Source organism: Ambystoma mexicanum, chromosome 11 (genome assembly GCF_040938575.1).
Source record: "Ambystoma mexicanum isolate Mex_15411 chromosome 11, UKY_AmexF1_1, whole genome shotgun sequence".
Lineage (NCBI taxonomy): Eukaryota > Metazoa > Chordata > Amphibia > Caudata > Ambystomatidae > Ambystoma > Ambystoma mexicanum.
The window spans coordinates 203,340,611-203,355,610 of NC_090934.1; the positions used below are offsets into that span (position 1 = coordinate 203,340,611).

The window sequence follows — 15,000 nt, forward strand, 5'->3', positions numbered from 1 at the left end:
GCCGGAGTGAGGAGGAGAGGGACGACCGAGTGAGGGAGTGCGCACGGACACGCACCACCGCCCGAGCAGCAGGGGACCTAGCAGCGGACCCAGCGACAGGAGACAACCCAGGTACAGCTCCGGCTCCGACCTCCGCCTGAGCGGTGTGGGGACTGCAGCGGCGGCCGCAAAGGAGCCCCCACCGAGGATCCTCCCGATTTTCGGAACACCGGCTGGGACATACAGCCCCGTGGTAGACTGCCTCCCGCCTCCCCCCTCTCGACTCCCGCAGTAATCCGGGCCCCCTAGCTGAAGACGCCGGGGTCCGGTCCATATTGGGGCCCAGGGGTGAAAGCCCACAATACGGGAGATCAGCGGCAACACCCCGCGCCCTTGCCGGGGGGCACCCTAACGGCAGCAAGAGAGACCAGCAGTTCCCCCCCGACGAGGGGCGGGGGACCAGAAAGCACCACGAGTCACCAGGAGGGCCAAGAGTAGCCCGTACCAACAGACCCTAACTCTCGGAGCCTCAGGAGGCTGAGTCGGCCACCGCAAAACACCCGGGGGGCCCCACGACAAACCCGGCCCGCCGCATAAGCGTCACCAAAGAAGGCCTGAGGCTCGGCCACACTGCCAAACACCCTACTCAAGCACCTAAGAACGGGCCCCCTCCCCAGTGGCCGCTTAACGCAATCCTGCGCACCGTCCCCGTCAACCAACGGCTGCAGAGGAGGCGCCCCCACGACAGCATAACCTACGCAAAAGAAGGACAATAGAGGCACGGACACAACCTAGCCTCTCCAGCTAAAAATCCCATAACCACTAACACGCGTCCACCACACTCTTCCTGGGGCGCCCCGGCCCACTCCATTATTTAGCAAACCCACGCATCACTCGTCGTAACGACCCCCCCACTTACCTATCATGTCCAGGCAATCGAAAGCTAACAAAACAACGGACATCCCCACAATGTTTGCTGGCGCGGACAAAAACAAAAAACTAGACACTACCAAATTGACCCCGCAAAAACAGCTGGAAGAAAAGGATGCTCTAGCCACCAGAGGGGACCTAGTAGCCTTTATGGCGGACATTAAAGCTGAATTCCGCTCCTGCTTAGCCGACCTCACCTCTAAAATAGAACAAACGGATCAAAGAATAACAGAGGCGGAACAGAGGCTGGGGGAGGTTGAAGATCGATCACAAGCTCATACTACCACCCTTAAGGAGATCCAACAAACTATCCATACAATGCAGGACAAATATGAGCTGCTGGAGTTCAAGCAGGAGGACCTGGAAAACAGGGCACGCCGCAATAATCTCCGGATTCGGGGGGTCCCATCCTCGGTCCCCGACAACAAGCTAACGGAATACATAGGCGACTTCTTCCAGGCCCTATTACCGGATCTAGACAAATCCCAGCTCCTGCTAGACCGGACCCACCGGCTGCGCCCGCGCCGGGGCATGGACTCAGACCCTCCCCCAGATGTGATCACCAGGGTCCATTTCTTCACAACCAAAGAGGCCATAGCAGCAATCAGCCGTACGGGAGACAGTCTCTCATTCCAAGGTTCCCCCCTCCAGATTTACCAGGATCTCTCGCTACTTACCTTACAGAAACGAAGGGCGCTCCGCCCCCTGGCGCTTTTTCTTCAAAAACAACAGGTTCGGTATAGATGGCTGTTCCCCACGGCACTGCAATTCTCATACAGAGGCACTCTCCGACGGATCAGCCACTTAGAGGACGCAAATTCAATCATGCAGCCAACTTCACCCAGTGAGACCTCTTCGCCAAACCTAGACAAAGCTGGAGACTCTGAACCTCCTCCCTCCCCAAGGCCCAGGCGATCATCCTGGTCAAAGATCCAGCGAAACCACAAGAAACGATAACTAAGGATGACGCACACCACAGAAACAGGACTTCCCACGGACTCTGGTCCCGACAACATCCACCCCGGACACCTACGACCTTGCCAAAATCTAGATCCGCCTCCTTCTCGTTGAAGGAACAAGCCTATCGAGCAGCGGCGGCGGACCATTCCCGTGGTTCGTACCCATTCCAGGGAGACTTTCCAACAGCGGCTCCCTGGACACCCGTAGTTCTCAAGACGAGATGGGACAGTTGGCCCCGTTGGCCAGGGAGAGGCCCATACCCGAAAGGTCGGGCCCCCCACAAGTTAAAGTTGCGGCCCCCCGTTGGGGCACCGCTTTAAAACCTCAAGTGCAGAACGATACCATAGTAGCTCCCGACAGACATGGCAGCTGAAACAATAACTCACGACCCCCCCCCAACCCAAACATCGGAACAAGTGACCCAAACGGACCACCAGACCCTGCGGATCCTCTCCCTAAATGTGAATGGGCTAAACTCCCCCAACAAACGGAGGGCAATTTTACTAAAACTCCAAGATGAAGATGCCATGATAGCCATGCTACAAGAGACCCACCTGTTGCCGGCGGACGTAACGCGGCTCCGCTCCCGGCTGTTCCCACTTCAATTCTTCGCCTCTGGAGGAAGCAAAAAGGGAGGCACTGCGATCCTCTTTCGAAAAGACTTACACCCGCAAATTCTAGAAACAAAAACGTGCCCGGAGGGCCGGTACATAGCGATCAAATGCCTTCTTAGGGGAGACCTATACACCCTGGTCTCAGTCTACGCCCCCAACACGGGACAATCCCTCTTCTATGACTCGCTGGGCACAGCGCTTGCTGACTTTGTGGAAGGCCAAATAATCGTAGGGGGGGGACTTCAACGGGGTACCCGATCCCACCAAAGATAGATCGCACCCCCCATCTCCAGGTGACTTTGCTCAGGCTCTCAGCCTCCTTCGGCTCTTCAGGTCCCTGGACATAATAGACTCATGGCGAGTGTTCCACCCCAACGAAATAGACTACTCTTTCTATTCATTTGTCCATCGCACCTTTTCAAGGATCGACTTGTTCCTGCTCTCCCCGCAAACTTTCCCCTCTGTCAAGGAGGTCTCCATTGGCACCAGAGCCATATCCGACCACGCTCCAATGCTCCTGGAACTCCGGGCACAGAACCCCAATCCTCTTGGCCCACGTAAATGGGCACTGTACGACCCGATCCTCAATGACATGGCCACCAGAGACAAGATCGCAATAGGCATAAGAAATTTCTTTGAAGAAAATCCCGCCTCAGACACCTCGCTAGCGAACAACTGGGACGCCATGAAGGCGGTAATAAGAGGCTCCCTAATAGCCCAAGGGACGGCTTACCACCGAAACAGGCGCCAAGCCCGAATAACCCTAGAAAATGAACTAAAAGAGGCAGAGGCAAGACAAAAAGAAAAAGGCTGGTCCCCTAAAACGCAACGGCTCATACGCACAGCAAGGAAAAGACTGGAAGCCCACTATGCGGAACAGACCGCTCAACTGCTGGCGAAAGCAAAGCAAGCGTATTACGCAAAGGGCAACAAGGCCAACAGGTTCTTGGTAGCCAAGCTAGCCAAACGCCGACGTAGTAACACGATCGCCAGCCTGCGCGATCCCAACGGAGTCATGCACTACTCGGAGCCTGATAAGCAACGACTCGCAAAAGACTACCTAGCCCAAATTATGAAGGCAACCCCACGGAGCTTACCGCAACAGATGGAATACTTACAAGAGGCAGCAGTACCTCACCTCCCCGAGACAATGAAAGACGAACTGGAGGAGCCCATAACGGGGGAGGAGGTGGAACAAGCCATCAAATCACTGAAATCACGGGCCCCTGGGCCAGACGGCTTCTCAACTAGGTTTTACAAACTGTTTAGAGCCCAACTGACCCCGCACCTGGTTGCCCTATTCAACTCCTTCAGAGAAACTGGATCGGTGACCCCGTCGATGCAGGAATCGACCACTATCCTCCTGCCTAAACCGGGAAAAGATCCGAGAAACCTGACCTCCTACAGGCCGATTGCCCTCTTAAACATCGACGCAAACATATACTCAAAAATCCTGGCAACCCGCCTGAATCGTATCCTACCGAAAATCATTCATCCCGATCAGGCCGGTTTCATTCTGCATCGGACAGCAGGAGACAACATACGAAGAACACTGAACCTAATAGACCTCGCCTCCCGGAACTCTCAAAAACTAGTGTTGGTGGCGCTGGACGCAGCTAAGGCATTTGACAGGGTGGATTGGACATTCATGAAGCACACCCTTAAAGCCTTCGGCTTTGGACCAAACTTCCAAACGATGGCTCTAGCCAACTATAACAACCCAAAAACCAGCCTAAGAATCAACGGCCACAATTCGGACCCAATCCCCCTGTCATGCGGAACCCGACAAGGCTGCCCGCTGTCGCCCCTGCTTTTTGCACTTACCATGGAGCCATTCGCCCAAAGAATCAGACGAAACAACCAAATTAAGGGCATACAGTGTGGCCCCACGCAACACAAAATCGCCCTATACGCGGACGACGTTCTGCTCACGATCTCAGAGGCCCACTCATCCCTAAAACACGCGACCCGTGAAATCGCCACCTATGGAGAAGTCTCTGGCTTTTCAATAAACTTCGATAAGTCATCGGCTTTGGGCATCGGCCTCAATTTAGCGGAGCAGGAGGCACTGTCCAAGATATGCCCAATAACATGGGGAAAAAAGGCCATCCCCTATCTGGGGGTCCACATCCCGGCAGACCCGAGAGACACATATAAGGTCAACTTTCCTCGACTCTTCACAGAATTGGAAGGCGACCTGAAACGATGGGAGACCCAAGAGATCTCACTGCTAGGGCGCATCACGGCATGCAAGATGAACCTCCTCCCCAGATTCCTGTACTCCTGCGCCTCCCTACCAGTAGCGATTCCCACACCGACGCTCCGAGGTCTCCAAAGAACAATGCTGAACTTTATCTGGAAAGGTAAGAGAGCGAGAATCCCTCTCAGGACGATGCTGGGGGGGTCCAAATTAGGAGGGCTCGGGGTCCCGGATTTGCAAGCCTACAGAGTAGCGGCACAACTAGCACAGGTGCAGGCATGGCAAAACATAACAAATCGCCCTAGATGGGTTGAACTGGAACAATCACGAACACCCCTGCCCCTACGATTCTTGCCACACATCCCACCCCCCCTCAGGTCGCATTGGGGAGACCTCCTCCTATCAACTAAACACACCCTCAGCTCCTGGGACTGGGCACTAAAACGGAAGGGAGTGCCAAGGGGGCTGAGCCCACAATCCCCAATCTTCCACAACCCAACTTTCTCACCGGGAGCGAATCCCCGCAACTTTCAAAATTGGATAAACGGGGGACTAGAGACAGTGGACCAGCTATACATAGGAGGGAGACCACTCACATTCGACCAATGCAAGGAGAAATTCCAACTCCAGGAAAGAGACAGATTTACCTACATCCAGATACGCCACTGGTGCTCGCACCCCCAGACCCTCCAAGCAGCGACACGCCCCCCGACCGCTCTGGAACTCACACTGAGAGACCTCCCCACCCGCGGTAGAGTATCCACCCTATATAGACGCCTTTTAGCTGACTTCCTGACCACAAAAACTCGATGCATGGCTCAATGGGAGGCGGACCTGGGACACCCAATCGAGGACCAAACCTGGGTGGACATATGGACCAGAACTCACACCTCATCGACCTGCATCACCAACAGGGAATGTGCATATAAGGTCACACTCCGGTGGTATTACCCGCCCCTCCGACTTCACCACATGAATCCGCAATTGGACCACTCCTGCTGGAGAGGATGCGGCCACCCAGGCTCCTTCTTCCACATGTGGTGGACCTGCCCAAAGATCCAACGGTTCTGGAGGACATGCCTGGAGACCATCTCGCAGATCACCGGAACGACAATCCCCCTAGAACCAGAAGCAGTCCTGCTAGGAGCTCCGATCCCCACGATCTACCCGCGCTCCGGGCCCAGAGCGAAACTACTAACCCACTGCCTCCTGGCAGGGAAAACAGTGGTGGCACGAACTTGGAAATCCCCGGAAGGCCCTCACGTAGCCCAATGGTGGACCAAACTATGGGACATTCTGATCGCGGAGAAAGTGACGGCGGCACAAGCGGGTATACTCCACAGGTTCCGGAATATTTGGGCCCCAGTGCTAGAATACGACCAGCGCTTCCCCGCCCTAACTTACAAACCGACCCGAGCCCGCTGGATCCTGGAAAACCAAGGGACCCCCGAGGCAGAACCATAGACGCTGAGGCAAGAAGCGGACAACCTAGGAGGGAAGATACCACCTCCAGAGACTGAGGAGCAAAAAGGCCGAAGAACGAGGAGAGGGAGGAAACCCAGGGGGGGGGATAAGAGACTGGGGATCTATATACCTAAAGAATCACTGCCGATACTGTTTGTAATTATCATTCTGCCTTGATTGAAAATAAACAAAGTTAAAAAAAAAAAAAAAAAAATGAATTTGCTTTGCACAAGAGCACTGCCCATCTACTACTGCCAATCATTCACTCACTAGGACTGACTTATCGATACGTAAATAATGTATTGTAAATACCAAAAATGTGTGCATTATGTTGGTATGTTTGACATAGTATGTAATGACTGAACAGCATATTTAGGTGTAGACCAGAACAGATCCAGCACGGTTTCATAATTCTACTATTGTTTAGAAAGTGAATGATATGATAAGTAATTTATAACGTTCCTGTACACAAGTGCTTCAAGGCGCGACAAGGATGGGGAGCCAAAGGCAGGACAGAAAAACTATCTTACTAGGCCTTGTGTCATTCAGATTGTGCAAGTGCAAGGGGGAAGGAAGGAGTGGGGGGAAGTGCCAGGGGAGAGGGGGGGTGTAGTGGCAGAGTGTGCAGTCAGTGCTGCCAGGGTGATGGCCAAGTAAGTGCAGGGAGGCATGGAACTGTAGGGTTGCAGATACAGTCCCTAATTGCAAGGGAGGGCTGGAGGCAGTACAAGGGGTTACTGGTCGTGCAGGAGCCTGCTGCCCTGTAACCAGTTGGCGCATCAGCAGGGGAGAGAGAGAGAAAGCGGAAGGTCTTGAGTTGCTTCCGGAACTATAGGTGGTCCTGCTCAAGTTTGAGAGAGGCATGGAGGCTGTCCAGAGGAAGGCCCCAGCTGAAGACTGAGATCTATCCCCCCCACTCTCTGCCGGGAGAATAGTCTGACCCTCAGAGTTGGGGTGGAGAAGCGGAGAGCTCTAGCTGGAAGATTCTTAGGAAGAGAGAGTTGGATGTAGTGTGGTTCCCGGCCCCAGCAAGTCTTGAACTTGATCCTTGCAGCCACTGGGAGCCAGTGGAGCGATTTCAGGGCTGGAGAGGTGCAATCCCTGCGCTTGAAGCCAAGGACAAGTCTCGCAGTCCTGTTCTGGGTTAGTTGCAAAGAGTAGAATCAGGCAGATTTAGAAAGAGGTTGTTACAGTACTCTAGCCTAGAGAGAACTAGGGCTCTGGAGACAGTGAGCTTCTGGGTGAAAGTGAGAAAAGGAAGACTACCTCTGAGGAGTTGCAGCTGCTAGTGGGACCTGTTAGCAATGTGAGGAGAGAAGAGAGGGTGGAGCCCAAGATGACACCAAAGTTTTTTTTGCCACACAGGAAGGTGCAGGTAGAGGGCCCAAGGAGGGCGATCAGAGGGAATGCTGGAGCAGGGGTCCCAATGAGAAGGATCTCAGTCTTACTGGCATTAAGGCAGAGATCGTTGGAGGCACACCATTCCTGAATCGCAGATAGATGGCCAGGAATGAGCGAGAGCGCAGAGGGGAACCTGAAGGCGAGCTGAGTGTCATCTGCATAACCCTGAAAGTTGGAAGAGATGAGGTGGGCCAGCGGTGCCAAGTAGTGGTTGAAGAGCCAGGGTGAGGGGTTAGCACCCTGGGGAATACCACATGTAGAGCGAGAGATGGTGAAGAGAAAGGATCCAAGTTGGAGCTGAGAGGGTCGATCCAAAAGGAAGGTGGTCAACCAGGCTAGGGCCTGACCTGTGATCCCCAGATTGTCATGGAGACGATTGATCAGATTGGCGTGGTTGACCATTTTGAAAGCAGAGGATAGATCAAGGAGAATGAGGAAAAAAAGGAAGGATAGAGTCTAGATTAGAGAGCAAGTCTTCACGGGTGTTCAGGAGAGCAGTTTCTGTGCTGCTGTCTGCTCTAAAGCCAAAGTGGTGGTCATGGAGACAGCCAACCGATTCAGTATGGAGATGAAGCTGGAAAATGGCCACCTTTTCCAGGAGTTTGCCCAGGAAAGAAGTGATGGAGATCAGGCAGTAGTTTGCCACAGATGAAGGATTGGCAGAGGGCTTCTTAGGAGGGGTGCAAAAGGGAGTGCTTTAAGGGAGGATGGGAAGGTTCCAGTGGCAAAAGAGTGATTGCAGAAATCAGGCATGGCTGGAGCTAGGGTGTCAATGTGGTCCTCGATGGTTCTAGAGGAGCAGGGCAGCACCTGCTTAGACAGGATTTTCATACATCAGACTTGTCTAGAAACATCGTCAGGAGTTAACAAGGGGAAGGAGGAGAGACGGCTGGGAAAGGTCAAGGGAGAAGAGGAGGAGAGAGGACAGGATTGCCATGCTTTTACTGGTGAAGTGAGAAACCAGTGCTGCGCAAAGGGACTGGGAGGGAATGGGAGAGGTGGAGACTGCAGCAGGATTGGCCAGCTCCTTGCAGATTTTCAAAAGTTCAGCCATGTTGTTAGAGGCTGCAGGGACGTAGGCTTGGAGGTAAGCTCTCATCTTGGACAGGACAGAGTCTGTATTGCCTTTGAAGCAGGTGGCAGGCCAGTTTGTCAGAGGGTGAACCTGATGCCCTCCATTTCCTCTCAGCCACCCTACACTTGCGTTTAAGGGTGGCGAGCTCAGACTCATACCAATAGTTTGACTTGGATGGGGGCTTCAGACGGATTCTCATGGTGGGGGCAAGACACCAGAAGTGTTGGAGATAGTGAGATGCAGGTTGGAGAGGGCTGTGTCAAAGTGTGAGTCAGACAGAGGAGGAGGAGACAATGTAGCAGCGCAAGCATCCATTGACACGCTTCATGGGCCAGATGACTGAGCAGGTGGGTGGCAGTGCTGGGGTCGGCTTTTCCTGGGGGACAGAGAGCAACGGGTAAGAGGAGAGAAAACCGTGGTCAGTCCAAGATGGAGGAATGGTGACTGGGTTAGAGAGAGAGATGTCTGAAGAGATAAGAACATCCAGGGTATGCCTGTCAGAGTGTTGGGCCAGAGGGAAGAATAGAAGGAGAGAGAGTTGCAGAGATTGTAAAAGAGTCCACAGGAGGGGTTAGAAGCATCCAGGTGGATGGTGAGGTCTCCGAGGGGGAGAAGTTGAGGGGTAGAGGCAAGGAGAGAGGAGAGGTCGGCCCACAGAAGAAGAGAGCGACCTGGCCAGTTGGCTTGTAGATAGTGGCCACAGTAAGAGAGTGGCCAGGAGAGATGGAGAGCCTGCAGGCCAGGCATTCAAAGGAGGAGTTGGCCTGCATAGGAATGACAGAAGCAGGGATCCACTTCTGAAAGATCAAGGCCACTCCACCTCCTGAACGGTTGGTTCTGGGTTCGGAGAGGATCTTGTAATCATCAGGGAGGAGAGTGACAAAACTCATGACTGAGCTGGCTGTGAACCATGTCTCTGTGTGAGTGAGGACATCCAGATCAAGTACTTCGAGGAGTTGGCAGATGTCAGGAGTGTTTGACAGCAGAGCGAGAGTAGCGACGTGGAGCAGATTGCCACATTTGAAAGACTTTCGTTGAGGGGTACACGCATGATGTATGCCTTGTGGGAGTGTTAGAGTTGCCAGAGAGAGGACAGAGGAGGAAGAAGGAGATGGTGGAGTAGTCTGAGAGGAAGAAGAGGGTGCCAGAGGTAGCAGGCGGCAGAGAGGTGGTGCCAGAGAGGTGTAGGTAGGAGTAGCAGGAGAAGGAAGGAAGTTAATAAGATGTGGGTAGCGTCTATCGAAAAAGAGATTGGGCTGAGGGAAATGGACCAAGGTGGTGCCTTTCAGATAGAGATTAATGATGGTCTTGTAGGAGTGGAAGGGGGCCAGGAGGACCTCCCACTGATTGCCACCATTAATGGGAGAGGAGGACAAAGGAGAGAGAGCACAGAGACCATATGGGGGTCCATAGGCCAGGGAACGACAAAGAGGATGTTGCCAAGGGTCTGTCTGGAGGAAGCACTGGTTTCCCCCGAAGTCTGCATTTTCAAATTTGATTTAACTCGCAATAAAAGTGTGTGTGTGTGTGTGTGTGTGTGTGTGTGTGTGTGTGTTGTTTGAGGGAGTTGGGGGTTAAGAAAATCAGTAGAACATCTCATGCTGAACACCTTTCACTAGTTCCCCCACCTCCTTTTTAGGGACATGCAGCTTAGCCAGGCTTCCGCTTAGGAGAAGTGCATTGCGTTCTACATTGTGAGCCAGTTTAATGGTTGGGCGTAATGTCCTGCACGTTACAAAACAAAGCTGTAAACGCACACCACTCCGTTACACACACAGCATGGCTGAGTGCCTGCCCTCTGTTCTGTATGTATGCATAAACGGACAGCTTGAGAGCAGTGCTGTCTCACAAGAAAGATATCTACTTGGAAAGCGAGGAATCCTCGCACATTAAGCCCTTGTGTGCTTGGCAGAAATGTTGTTCGATCTTAGCAAGCAATGCCAGCTCTTTCCAGTGGAAGGCTAGCACACCTCAGGGCGGATTAGACACTCTGGTTAGGAGCGAAGGTAAAGCATATGCACCCCACACCCATCTGTTCTCTTTATGGGAGCAGATTTTGTTTAGCTCACCTGGCATCCCCAGTCTTACCATCTTGTTAGAAACTCCTAAAGTTGGAGTGCCTCTGGCAGTGAACTGCACTGTGTTCGGAAGTGTGGACATCTTAGATCGGGCTGTTGCCCAACTCGTCACATATCTGTGCTGCAGACATGTTCACACCTGTTTGGCCTTCCTCTGCCCCGCCTTTGCTCCTGCCTGGAACAGGGTGTGACGGTGAAGAAAGCAGAGGCAGAGATTGCAGAATCCATTGGTTTATTTAGAATTCCACAATGGAGTGTGTGTGTGCGTGTATGCAGCAACTCGTCAGAATTTCTTAGCCTGTAAGTGCAGTGTGGCATTGGGAATCAGCCCGCACTCCTTCAGAGTTTTGGTGCCGTCGTGGTACACCTGCTGTGGAAACGTACTGATGATATCATAGGAGCTTGTCTCTGGTCCCCTGAAAAGAGCAAGACACTGGTTAGAAAAGGTGGCGATAGCAAGCGGGGGTCGTATGTATATAGATTTCAGTATGGCTGTTTGTACCTGTGGGCAGCAAGGTGGGTACGAAGGTCTTCAATGGTTTCGGTGAAAAGCATCTTCATGATGTACGTCTGGTCACCTCGCTCTGATTTCACACGTAGCGTTGTCAAGTTTTGAGCAGAGGGAGGCCGGTTCTGTGGCTCCACCTTTAACCTGATTGCAGAAGAGTGGTATTTACCCAGTTGGGCAGTAAAACTGGACAGAGGGGAGAGCAAAAATATGCAGCTACTGCTACCCTGGACCGGGGTTGAAATTTCTGGGCACTATATTTATCTTTTGGTTTTAACCTAGAGGGGCCTGGTTAGCTTAACAGCAACAGCTACTTGTAACTCACCAAACCAACTGGTGACATCAACTCAAACTGTTTGGAGATATGTGTAAAGGAGAATTGGGGCATGTATAATTGGAAAAGGTTAACGTTTGCATCTTGTATGTAAAATTTGCGCCAAGTACTAGCTTTTGCTCAGTGGGCAATGCCCAGGAGATACAATTGATCTTGCTTATGAAGTCTTAATTTTGAACCCTTCTTGGGCTCTCTCAAATAGACGAACAGGGAAAATATCATAGGGTTTAATGCTTACCTCTCTTGTAGTGCAGTAAGAGCTGGAGTTTCCACGAGTATAACAGCAGAGTCTTTTGTTCTACCAGATCCCTGCAACCAAATTGAAAACACTTAATAAACATACCAGAGAGAGCAGCTTCCAGAGAAGTACATTCAGAGTGAGTAGACACTGCAGCCGACATCGTACTGAGGGCATCACGTGCAGATGGACATTTTAATGGGAGCAGGGCCTACAGAGAACCATGCATTTTAGGAAGGATCATAGAGGGACAAAAAGAAAACCATGTCTGGGCACACGCAACACCGGTGTGCAGCAGCAGCACTGAGCTTGTGCATGCTTCCAGCCTCAACTGCCAATCCTTTTATTAGAGCTTCTTTTGGTGGGGGAGGGGCGGGTGTGTGAGGGATATGCAGGGAAAGAGGGGCCAGGAGTACAGTAGTCACTAACTCAAATGGCCTCCATATTAATGAGGCAATTCAAAAGTACCAACCAGCTTTTCACGGAGTGTACGGGGGGAAGGGGGATGCTGGGGCAACTATTAACTACCAGAATAATAGCTGGCACCATGAGTCCTTAACCAAAAATGTTATGTGGAACTTCCGGACTAGATGGTGTCGGCTTTAAAGCTGGAGTCGATTTGAGTAATATTTAAAGAAGCTTTGAGACATGGCATCTTGGAGATATCGCACCAAAAGTGTGTGAATAAAAACCTAAATGTGATTGTTCGGCTCGGTATTAAAAAAAAAAAAAAACCCATAATGCTGAACAAGGGGAGTAGGGGTGTGCCCTGCTCCCCTTGTTCGGCATTATGGGCTGCATGGGTGTCCCACCACATATATTAAATGTAAGCTCGAATTACAAAATGCGAGCAAGTCGGGTCTGCTAATGTGTAACTCAAGCTTTTACAATACGGTATTTTAACGTAGATCCCTTTTCAAGTAGCACGCACTGCTGATATGTTAAAGAAGCCTCCTTTGTTAGAAGTGAGTGAGCATGGAGCCCTTTTTCTTAAGGCAAAGCACCACATGATGTGAGGTCTACCCACTGTGCAATCGCTACTTTCATTCTGAGTGAAAGGTTCCCATCAAGGCTGGACTGGGAACCAAAAGTGGCCCTGCACATTTTTTTCAGAGTAGCCCCATATCTCACCGAAAGAGTGAGCACAACTCGTGAACCCAATCCTTCTAAGAAGGGAATGGGAGTATCCCCCAAGAAAATGTTTAATACAATTCGTCAAAATTAGTGCATTTAAAGCAGGTTTTAAAACATGTATGGATTAAAAAGTAATGTTTTAAATAAGTTCACGATTTCGGTAAGTAGATCTTCAATGATCGAGGGACAAACCACGAGTGCATCAGCCTCAAAAGTACGAAACCTATCAAATAACAAAGCCCAATGTCACTGTAGAAAGTGAGACTTCTGTGGAGTTTAATGTGGCGTTACTTAAAATCCACGTTTTTGGGCAGGTTTGGCCATTAATGGCCCACGAGCCAAAGTAGGGCCAAGCGAAGCAAGGTTCTTACGTGGGCCGTTAAGGGCCAAGCCTGCCCACAAACTCGGATATTAAAGTCATTAGCAGGGGGCGCTAGAGAGCTTGATCGAAATGGCTGCAAGCCTGTGAGCTCTCCACATCACGAAGATCCGGTCAAAATCCGGCTGTACATTGAACCCAAAATCAATCTCCACTCATGAAACTCAGTGAATGAAGGATCCCAGCACACATGGTCAAAATCCGGAATCCTCGGAACCCCACGCCGGGGAGTTATTAGCGGAAAAACTGAGCCAGGAGACCATGCAGGCAGGAGATGTGGTCAGAGATAGGAGGCGCTGCAGGACCTACGCCGGAGAGAACACACTAGGCAATCGCCTCGGCTGACTGGAGGGCTGGCGACCTGGAACGTGGGACCGGGGCGCATACCCCGCAGAGGTTCCTCACCACCCGATGGGTGCGAAGAAAGTCGGAGGTAGCGCAAGAGACCCGGCACACACAACGGTGAGCAGGGAGACGCGTGAGCCAGATCGTAGCGAGGGAGGCAACTGGGCAGAGGCGCACAGAAAGCAGCCCGGCCAGCAAACCTTCCTGCCACAAATTAACCAGGTTACTCACCGTAGTGACCACCTTACTCCTAGTCCATAGTCCCCTTTTCTCAATACTTATGGGACATCTCTCCGTCCTGTGGGACGGGACCAGAGCACTTTGTAAAAGGATCCAAAAAATGTGTCCTTCCATTCTCTTTCTTGCACGGGGCCCGGCACGTGGCTGTAACCCCGCCCACCTTGGCTCCACCCCACGCATCGCCCATCAGTCTTTTTCTATCGCCAGGTCAGAGACCTATTAGCAATAAGAGAGGAACCTTATTAGAGGGGACGGCGGGCGGGCGGGCGTATGGAGAAAAGGGGACTATGGACTAGGAGTAAGGTGGTCACTACAGTGAGTAACCTGGTTATACTCCTACGTCCCGTCCCCTTTCCTCCATACTTATGGGAGATTCCCAAGCACACCTAACAGGAACTACGGGTGGATGGAAATACCCCTTACTGAAAAAGGTTCTTCAGCACAGCCTGACCAAACTGAGCATCAGCTCTTGAGCTCCTGTCAAGACAATAATGCTTACAAAAAGCAGACGAGGAGGCCCAAGTAGCTGCCCTAGCGGTGGACTCCCAGGGGACATATTTCTGAAAAGCAACCACGACTGCCTTGCCCCACACCAGGTGTGCATGAATATCTTTAGGAGGCTTCAGCCCTTGGATGGTGAAAGACTCCGTAATGCAGGCTGCGATCCACCGGGAAATAGTCGCCTTAGATGCCTGCTTACCCTGAGGGTTACCAAAAGTCACAAGTAGTTGAGAAGAACTCCTAAGCTCGGATGTTCTGTCCAGATAGAACTTAAGAGCCCTTCTGAGATCGAGACAACGCAGAACCCTTTCTGCCTCTGAGGTAGGGTTCGGAAGAAAGACCGGCAGGGAGACCGACTGATTCAGATGGAACTCAGATACCACCTTCGGCAGGAAAGCAGGATTTGTCCATAGGACTACTTTATCCTTGTGAAAGGCCAAAAAGGGGTGCTCCACCGTCGAGGCCTGGAGCTCACTCACCCGCCTTGCTGACGTAACGGCGACCTAAAAGGACACTTTCCAGGATAGGTACCTGAGGTCCTCCGTAGCCATTGGTTCAAAAGGCTTATGGCACAACGCCGTCAGGACTACATTTAGATCCCACGACTGGTGCGGACTACG

General features: G+C 51.9%; 2 protein-coding genes across 3 annotated transcripts in view; one reads left to right on the forward strand and one right to left on the reverse strand.

The window, feature by feature from the left end:
- SH3BGRL3 (SH3 domain binding glutamate rich protein like 3) overlaps window positions 1-15,000 on the forward strand; it is a 73,025-nt gene that overhangs the window by 36,842 nt on the left and 21,183 nt on the right. The window lies entirely within an intron of this gene.
- Window positions 10,917-15,000, reverse strand: part of UBXN11 (UBX domain protein 11) — a 286,049-nt gene continuing 281,965 nt past the window's right edge. For both annotated transcript variants that reach the window (XM_069622845.1, XM_069622846.1), the window contains exons 12-14: window positions 11,782-11,852; window positions 11,204-11,353; window positions 10,917-11,117 (exon numbers count right to left, since the gene is read on the reverse strand). In XM_069622845.1, the coding sequence (XP_069478946.1) occupies window positions 10,985-11,117; window positions 11,204-11,353; window positions 11,782-11,852 (354 nt within the window). In that variant the 3' untranslated portion in view covers window positions 10,917-10,984. The remainder of the gene's footprint in view (window positions 11,118-11,203; window positions 11,354-11,781; window positions 11,853-15,000) is intronic.